Source organism: Gekko japonicus, unplaced genomic scaffold, assembly GCF_001447785.1.
Source record: "Gekko japonicus isolate JY-2015 unplaced genomic scaffold, Gekko_japonicus_V1.1 scaffold103, whole genome shotgun sequence".
NCBI classification, from domain to species: Eukaryota; Metazoa; Chordata; class Lepidosauria; order Squamata; family Gekkonidae; genus Gekko; species Gekko japonicus.
The window spans coordinates 1822100-1831570 of record NW_015160210.1 but is presented as its reverse complement, the minus strand read 5'-3'; the positions used below and the strand labels follow the sequence as shown (position 1 = coordinate 1831570).

At 43.6% G+C, this 9471-nt stretch overlaps 1 protein-coding gene across 3 annotated transcripts in view; it reads right to left on the bottom strand.

The window, feature by feature from the left end:
- Positions 1-9471, bottom strand: part of SNX14 (sorting nexin 14) — a 44811-nt gene that overhangs the window by 26895 nt on the left and 8445 nt on the right. For all 3 annotated transcript variants that reach the window (XM_015409560.1, XM_015409568.1, XM_015409575.1), the window contains exons 9-15: positions 7577-7652; positions 5004-5048; positions 4819-4899; positions 4486-4600; positions 3845-4000; positions 3233-3357; positions 1901-1959 (exon numbers count right to left, since the gene is read on the bottom strand). In XM_015409560.1, the coding sequence (XP_015265046.1) occupies positions 1901-1959; positions 3233-3357; positions 3845-4000; positions 4486-4600; positions 4819-4899; positions 5004-5048; positions 7577-7652 (657 nt within the window). The remainder of the gene's footprint in view (positions 1-1900; positions 1960-3232; positions 3358-3844; positions 4001-4485; positions 4601-4818; positions 4900-5003; positions 5049-7576; positions 7653-9471) is intronic.

Genomic DNA, 9471 nt, shown 5'->3' with positions numbered 1-9471 from the left:
GCTGAAGGGGTTTACCGCTTCAACCCTCGGTACCAGAGGCAATCCCGTCCAGTTTTCTTTTTACGTATAGAAGACAGTAGTTAGAAGATTGAATGGGTAATAATTAATGAATAATCAAAAGAAGATATATTAATGGTTAGAACATGATTTTGAGGGAGCTGTACGGTGTTTTTTTTTTTTAAGCGGGTAGGATAGGATATGGGAATAAGGAAAAAAAAGCTTATGAAATAGAGTATAAATATATATGGTATGAAATAGTTCTACTAAATGTGTACTCAATAAACTTTAAATTAAAAACAGGGGGAGGGGGAGATTGTTGTGCTGTCATCAAACAGACACAATTTGAGCAGCCATCCAAAAGGCTTCATTAGCCTCTCAATCAGGCCAAAAAACAGCATCATGATCAAGTAGAAGAAGAAAAGATTGGATTTATACCCTGCCCTTCACTAACCAAAGGTGTCTCAGAGCGGCTTACAAACACCTTTCCCTTCCCCTCCCCACAACAGACACCCTGTGAGGTAGGTGGGGCTGAGAGAGCTCTGACAGAAACGGCTCTTTTTCAAGAACAGCTCTTATCAGAGCTACGGCTTGCCCAAGGTCATCCAGCCAGGTGCAAGTGGAGGAGTGGGGAATCAAACCAGGTTCTCCCAGATTAGAGTCCGCGCACTTAACCATTACACCAAACTGGCTCTCAATGTAGGAATGTAGCCCCATTCCTACATTCAAGGCAACCTTTCTTCTGGCAAGCTGAGATGCATATTGTTTCAGCTCATACCTGGTAGACTACATGTTAAAAGTTTAGCACTGCTTGATCACACTCAGGCAGACAGTAATCTCAACCAACCACTTTCCTTAGCTGAGTCAAACTGAAGCATCAACCACAGCATCTCAATCAGGAAGACTGTCTGACTTGGCTTCCTGGTTGTATATGGATGCTTGCTATTTAGAAATGCAGAATGTCTAGCTATATACCTAAGAAATCTATAAGATGGCTTTTGATTATGCATTTATTATGAAACGCTATTTGAAAAGTATCAATTTTTATAGAAAACAGTACATGTGAAGCCAAACAGAGATTAAGGAATGCCCGAGGATATACCATGTTGTCTGTATAACGTCTTCAGCTCACTGTTTTCTTTTTAGTACCTCAATGCTTCCAGTTGTTGCTGTTGTTTTTTAACGTAGCTGGATGTTTCAAACACTGGCTTGGATCCACCAGAAATTTCTGCAGATGGAAGGAACTTCTGTCCTTGCGGCTCAACTAACTTTTCCCACCCTGCCTATCACTACAGCCAAAAATTTGTTGTTCCGCAGAAAGTGGATCTCCAGGAACAGCATGAGGAGGAATCTAGTGGTCTGCTGCAGGGGAGGGGGAATCACCCCTCCCTTCTGCCAGTGAAAATCCTCCATTGGGCCCATGTAGTCGGTTTGCAGCTCCAGAAATAGGGCTCAACTCCCCCCACCCATTTATTTCCTTTGTAGTGCAAAGCCCCAGTTTGCCAAGAGGTCCTAATCAGCAAATTAAAGTTAGAATTTCTGAAAGATGAAATTGGAAACCACACCTAGAAGTAGGTTCTCAACTTCGGATAGGAGAGGAAGTGTTTACCATCCCACATCATCACAAGCCATAACTAACATGAAGAGAAAGTTGGAAAAATAGACACAAGCAAGAGAGAAAAATGAAGGAATGCATGGCTCATTTTCAGTCCCCAGCCCAAAGTCTGGAATATCATCAGAAGAAAACCCACAGATTATAGAAGACGAGACATTGTGAACAAATAATTGCTCTCTCAGCACATTAATTCTCAAAAGGTAATCTATAAACCAAAACTTTTACAGACTCGGTGGGCGAAAATGTTTGGCAGCTGCATTCATGCACAGTCAGGTATAATACACTCACCTGTTGAATCTGGCATTGCGTGTTGGAGATTCAACTCCTTTTAAGAGATGCCTAAAATACTAAGTCAGGATAGAAGAAAACAATCAATAGCTTGCCACCATTCCCCCTCCCCCACACTCTACTAGCTTCCAAGAAGCCACTTCTGGCATTAGACGGTAATATTTCTACTTTCATAATTATTTAAGAAAAAAGTATCACATGTACTCCAAAAATTAACAAACACGCAAAAATATGAGATTAACTTTTCTTTTAACTTGTAGTTCTCAAGGACTTCTACAATTTGCCCTTAACAAGGAGAAGAAAAGCCTCGTGCTGAAACAAGCTCTTCATTCCGTCTCACAGCACTTCAGATGGAGCTCTGGTCCCCACGCAGCCCTCTTGTTCCGAAGCACCTTATCTGTCAGAAGCCAACAAGAGCTGCTGCTGCTGCTAAAGAGGGGGGATGTGCCATACATGGGAGAGAAGATCCATCTCCCTCTGGAAAGAGCCCCAGCGATTCCAGAATGGTGGTCTGGTCCCTACCCAAGCTTGCCTGTCCTTATCTCATAATTATTTGGATTGCTAGGACTTTGGGGACAGAACTGCATTTGAAAGAACTGTTGAAGGCATTTCTGAATCTATGGGACAAAATGTCCCATAAATCTATTAATCAATGAATAACGATATTCACAGAGGTCTATTGATCCTTCCCACAGTTATCCACAAAATGTATCCCTGCTTCCACAGCTGTCCCTGCACATCTCTTACACCAGGCCCTCAAACACCGCCTGCCTCCCCATCCCAAGCCTAAACCCACAACCAAGAAGTAGGCCAGCCTGAAAAAAGGAAAAGAACCAAGCAGGGGGGATGCCCTCCCCTAGAGATGAGAGTTGAGGGAATCAGCTGTTCAAAGAGATAAGCACCAGACTGACTTCAGTACTCAATGCTGCATGTTCTCTCTCACTCTCTGCTCAATTAGCAACAGTCCCTAAATTGCAGAGCCTGTACACTGTGGCCCTCTGCTAGGGATAGCACTCAGCAGCAGGAAGTAAGCATGCAGGATTTAACCCGTACCCAGAGCAGTTTTGGGAGACGGGTGGCAATTTTCTACTAAGGTAGGAGTTCTTAGTAGAAACCGTCTCCTAAGCTACCTCCCCTACCTACTTGTATGCCCCCTTTTAAAATAGACAGCAGATGTTTCACAGACACCCAGTTCCTTTGGATCAAAGTAACATCAGACAGAGCATCACCTTAACCAAACAGAAACTGACAGAAACTAAAACATTTGGACTACCATTTGTAAATAAAATACATCTGAACAAAATAGTAAACATTACCCAGATTCAGCATTACCTCACTGCTGTGACAAAACATAGGAGTGAAGACATTCTCTAAGAGACACAGAACATGTTCGTAGGCTTCAAAAAAGCATCGCATGGTTTGCAACTTCACAACTTCATCATAGGGGCCCTCGGCAACTATGGGTGAAAACACAGAAAATGTTCACTGAAAGTACTTGCGAGTAAAATGTCTACAGTGCAAGAAATGCTTGGTTGTAGGGAATTCAAATATTATCAGCAGGACCACCAAGTTTTGTCCTCAGTGTTTAATCTCTTTCCTCCAAACATAACACCTTGGGAACTGGCCAGTGTCCAGGTAGAACCAGAAATTCTGACAGTGATTGATACAGACAGGGTAGGAAGGAAACAGATAAGACCAAAAAGGCAACAAGGAGACAGAGTATGAAGGAGGCTTCTCTTATGCACGTATTTGGGTCAAAAGGACAATAACGTATTTTGCAGTTCAATATCTCTGCTATCCTATGAGCTGCAACCATATAAGGTAAGAAGCCTGCAATAGCTGTGGCAGCTGCCTCAATTATCGCTTCTCCTGGCTTGACTTTACTTTCTAGTCCCTCTGTCGATTCAGCATCTCCAAAGGTGTCCATTTAGTTTCACCACTTACTACTTTTTATCTCTTCCACAATGAAAGGATCAAATTGAATTTTGTCAATACTTTCATCCAAGCAATATGTTCTGTAGATTTTCTGCACTTCTTCATGAAGGGTCATCTTCTCACTATCGGGTAATTCCGGCTGCAAAATTTTGTTATTGAATTCCTCTGTAGGTAGAAGAAAGGGCAAAAAAAGCATTGCTGTAAATAAACAGGGAGTATCCTACCTTAGCCTGGATATTTAGCTAACCTCAAACAAATTACTCTATCCTAGAATAAACACTGTATGACTCTCATACTTTCCCCTCTCTTCTAATGCAATGCAATTGGTCTTAATACACTGCAGCAAAAAGCTTCAAGCAGAACCTTGATTACAGTGATAAATATTCTGAAGTTAAGCAAATTATCTACCAAGTTATTTAAAATGAACTACAGAATTACAGCTTTCTCCACAGCATTTCTGTACTTCCCACCCCTGTCCTCCCTCCCCCTTTTTTCCCATTCCTACCAACTAAAGACCATCCTGGCACTGGCTGGTCTACTCTTCATGGTGTACAAAGCAGACATGTATAGCAATTATTACTACTAATCACTAAAATTAGCTGTTTGATATTATTTACAAAAAGAACAGATCAGTAGATACAAAATCTTACCTACATCCAGGCAAAATTGCAACACATGTACTGCTGCTTCCTGTTTCAGAAAATTCATAAAGAGGAAGAAGAGATCCTGTTGTTCTCTAATTTCTTTCAGATCCAGCTTCAAGGCCTGAATAAGTTGAAAAAGGCAACTTATTTCCTAACATCTGGAATAACACTCCCCCCCCTCCCAAATATAAATGCATATGTTCACAGTGCTAGAACCTACACAACCATTCTGCCAATAGCAGAGTTTTTCTCTGGCACAAGGTAATTTCTCCTCGCAGAAAGCTCTGCCATTTGCACAACAGTAGGTAATGTTTAAATCTATATTCTTTTTATGCTTACAGAGGGCTTCTTATTTCTAGGCTCCGCAAACTTCTGCAGAAAAGGAACCATAGGAGATGCAGGTTCTGTAGCTTTTTCAGGCTGCAGGAAAAAGGAGGGGGGAAAGACTAATTCAACCAAGAAAGATTTTAAGACCATGATAAGCAAAATAAGATTTTGTTGTGGGGTTTTTTGTCAGTACTTACTGGACTGTCATCAATAAAAATAAGTAGCAAATGGTTCACAGTGTCCTAAAAGAAGAAGAAAAGAATACAAAGCAAGATTAATCCATACATGTGTGATGATGTTTTTAACACACCTTGCTCCACCTGGCTCCTCCCCCAAAAGCTGCCCCAGAAAAGTCAGGGGAATCTCCAGGTCGATATTCTATAAAGCACCAAATAGCAGCCACAGGAAGGGGTGGGGAATCTCATGTGCACGTCAAAGTACTTTGGAAGCACATATGAGCTTAGCACGATGGAGATTCAGAAATATGCTTGTAACGTATCAGGACAAAATGCAGTGGCACAACTGCTTACTGATTTTGGTTCTGGAGCCAAGTCGATCTGATAGTGATTATTTTTATAGCCCTGTTCGTCTTGGAACCAGGGTAACTGAAAGACCACTTTGCTTCCCTATGAGCCTATCAATTTATAGGCAAAGTCCTACTTCATGTGCTCCCACCACCAGAGGTGAGGTAAAGAACCACTAGGGGTGCATTCTTCAAATTGGTAACACCCCCGTCACAGAACTTCCTCCTGCACAGTAGCCCTCCTGGTGCCAGGCATACCTAGAGTTACAGGCTTTTAGGTAAGGCCTTTTTCTCCATTTTTTTTGCCCCAACTGTTTGACTTATATGACTGATGAGATGGCTGCATACCCTTCTTTGCTCTCTGCCAGCTTTATGGATTTATTGGTGGTTTTAAGGTCATACAGTACTGTTAGATTGTCTGCACTATTTAAGAGTGCTATCTCCTTTCTTCTTGTTGTACACTGTCCTGGAAGCAAGGAGGCAGTTTGATTAAAAGTACACAAACAAGCAAATAAATATTAGCTGGGGCACATCTATCCATCTTGATTGTAAACTTGTATCCAGGTCAAGAGGTTAAGAACATTAGAAAAATCTGAAGATCAACCTTGGCATGCTGTTTCATGATTCAACCCAGGTCCTAGTGATTTCCAAAAAAGGAGTAGAGCAGGGAAAGGAGATGGAAGAGAAGAGGATGTTTAAAGCACAACACCTACAGATGGAAAGGAAGGAGCTGAACCTTGCTTCTGTCCAGTCCATAGCCGGGGGGGGGGGCTTTCATGGGCAGTGACCCCCATGGATAACCCCCAGCCCTCCCCAGGAGAATGCCAGGCCCACCCCCACCCACCCCCAGTGCACCACAGCTCAGCCAGCTCTTCCTGGTGCTTCCTGCTCGGTCACAGCAGGAAGAGCCAGTATGGTGACTGGGCTGGGCAGGCACAATGAGGCACTGGAGCGAGCCATTAGAGAATGGCCCACCGTGGCACCTCACTCTGCCTTCACTGGCCACCCCATCCACTTTGCTGCTGCTAGGAGAGTCGAGGAGGCAGACAGGCAGGCAGTGGGTGGCCAGCAGAAAGAGGCGTCATGACGCCTCTTTCTGCTCACCATCTCCTGCCCCGTCACCTGCCTCCTCCTTGGCTCTTCTTCTCCTCCCTCTCCAAAAGAGAGAGACCACTGGCTGGCGGAAATGCAGTGAGAGACGGGGTGGACTATTAGAGAATGGCCCGCTCTGGCGCCTCACTGCACCTGCGCCAGCCCAGCTGCCATGCCGGCTCTTCCTCGCTGGAGAGCCAGTCTGGTGTAGTGGTTAAGTCTCCCAGACTCTAATCTGGGAGAACGGGGTTTGATTCCCCACTCCTCCACTTGCACCTGCTGATGTGACCTTGGATCAGTCACAAGCTCTGGCACAGCTGTCCTTGAAAAAGAGCCATTTCTGTCAAGAGCTCTCTCAGCCCCACCCACCTCACAGGGTGTCTGTTGTGGGGAGGGGAAGGGAAAGGAGTTTGTAAGCCGCTCTGAGACTCCAAGTGAAGGGCGGGGTATAAATCCAATCTCTTCTTCTTCTTCTTCTTCTTCTTCTTCCCCTCTAAAGATGAGGGAGAACCAAGGAGACGGGCAGCAGGGCAGCGAGTGGCGAGCAGATAGAGGCGTCATGTCGCCTGCTGCTGCCTGCCTCTTCCTCGCTGCCTTGGCTCTCCTCCTCCTCTAAAGATGAGTCTTTGCTGGATGACTTCACTAGTGATGTCACCACCTTGGGGGTACAATGCCCCCCCCTGAAAATTTCCTGGCTACAGGGCTGCTTCTGCCCCCGCCGCTGCTTTTTAAAACCTTTTTCTCCTACCAGGAGCTACTTCTGGTCACAGAGTCCTGCTGGGAGAAAAAACTGCAATAAGGCAATTGCCACATAGGGGCAGTGGAGTGCAGCAGGTCAACTCCACCTTCTGTGTCTGCTTTGTACTGTAAAGTTATAACTGCTCCAAAAGAGGAAAGTGAACAAATATGGACAGCTAGTCAAAAAAAACCCCACAAGCTATTTAGCCAGAACACAACCAAATGAACATTAAAACAGGACATAACAAAACACAAAATGAGGTAAGACAAAAGAGGCTCTTGTAAAACTACATTCTTGCATGTCAATAATTGCTGTCATCACAGAACCCTCGGGATGCCTAGTTCAAAGCTAAAATTGCAAAGCTTTATTTTTTCCAAAAAAATAAGGAACAAACATGAACACAGCAGAATACTCACTGGATCAGCTAAGAAGTCCATGGAGGGAAGAAACACAGAACCAGACAAGATTTCTCTTACAAGTAGAGAGAGTGATCTGAAAGGAGAACAAGAAAAGATTTCATGCACTTCTGCTTTATCTCTCCCCTTCCATAATACAGTATTCAATTCAAACTAGTGAACAAAAGCTCTCATTGTACAGTTAACAAACTACTAGGTACAGATGTACACACATTCCCCTCACAATGTCCCTAGCTCTTTACTGCAGGTTAGGGCCAACTTTGGGCATCTGGAATGCATAATTGATCCTTACCATCTGTTCTGATAGTATCTGAAAAAGCAGAGTGCTAAAATGATATTATGTATTATACACTACAGAAGAGACATGATTTCTCTTTTTCAGCTATCTATAAAGTAAACCAGCAGGTTGGATCCTATCAGTTTCCAGCAGTTCTTCCCTCCCACAACAGCCCCCCAACTTCCCCTTCATACTCCTCCGGGGGGGGGGGTTCTGTGCCCACTAGGAATACCATTTCAGGAGGCATTTCAGGCTGCAGAAAGAAGGGGGAAATAGAGAAGCTGGTCTTCTATGCATGCGCGTTTCAGACAGAACCCTGACCACTATGGGTTAGATATTATGTGAACAGTGTTCACAGTTGCAGAATCTTCTTGTCTTTTCTGTTCCCTCAGCATCCCCATGAGACCTCAGAAAAGCTGATGCTGAAAATTGCAGGACCCACTTTGACCAAAAGCCATGCAGCCCAGTGGCTGTAGTGAGAACTTGTTGGAATCACCCAACTTTTTCTTCTATCAGCAGTACTTCCATTAGTGAAAAAGCAAGGAGGTGATGCTTATACCCATTTGCTCCCCTGCACTGCAACATCCTGGGGCTGTGTGGCTTTTTGTCCACTTGAGTCCGATAATCCCAGCACCAACTTTTCAGCGGTCTCAGGAGTTTGCACTTCATAACCCTCTGACTGCAGTATCAATTATGTCTTGGTTTTTTGCCAACTTCTTTGATTTGTGTAAAAAGCAATAAGTACCAGAGCAGCTATGGAGGGAGATTTTTAAAAAAACAAACCAAGAAAGGAAGCTCTAGGAGGATAGACAAGCTACACCCTCCAATCCCAATATATGGCCCGTTATTTTGCATAATTTAATGCGAGATCCTTAGCACCTTACACAGAAGTTATACTAACATAATTTTTCTTTCAGCCCCCGGAGGGGATTTTTTTATTATTTTTTTCAAACTACAAAAACTATCACAGAAAAAGGGAAGGGGGACTACATATACAGGACAAAGTATAGAAACCCACTACTGACTAAAAACCCAAGAGAGGAGATCCTCACTAGCTTCTTTACATCAAGTCTTCACTTCATTTAGATGAATATAAACTGAGTCAGACATTTAAGTACTTTTTCCTTTTCATTAACTCCTAAAACTTAACTGTCTAAGAACAGTACCCCCCCAGTCATCCCCATTCACAGTTCTCAAAGGCACAATTCAGAGTCTTTCAGCCTTTACTTCTCTTTTCCTCGTCTCTTCCGCAGCTTATAAGGACTTTTTTGGGCAGCTGCCCCTTGCTCCGTCAGAGTCCTCTCCGGAAGAACCCAAGTTTAGCTTGCCACTAGACTTGCTGTCCTCTTCTTTTTTCCCTTCCTCTGGTCTTCCCAGCTGAACCCTTAGAAATTCTTGGGCTTTCAGAACAGAGTCAATCTTTTCTTTTTTATCCTTAAACTTGAAAGTAACACCTTCTGGAAATAGCTATTTATATCCAATTGAGTTTGTCTGAAGGAAAAGCACAAGCTCTTCGTACTTCTTTCTCCATTGTCTTGCTTCAAATGGAATATCCTTTAGCGTTCTGATAGTATTTCCCCCCACTTTCAGTGGTACTCCAGAAACCGCTTTCAGGATT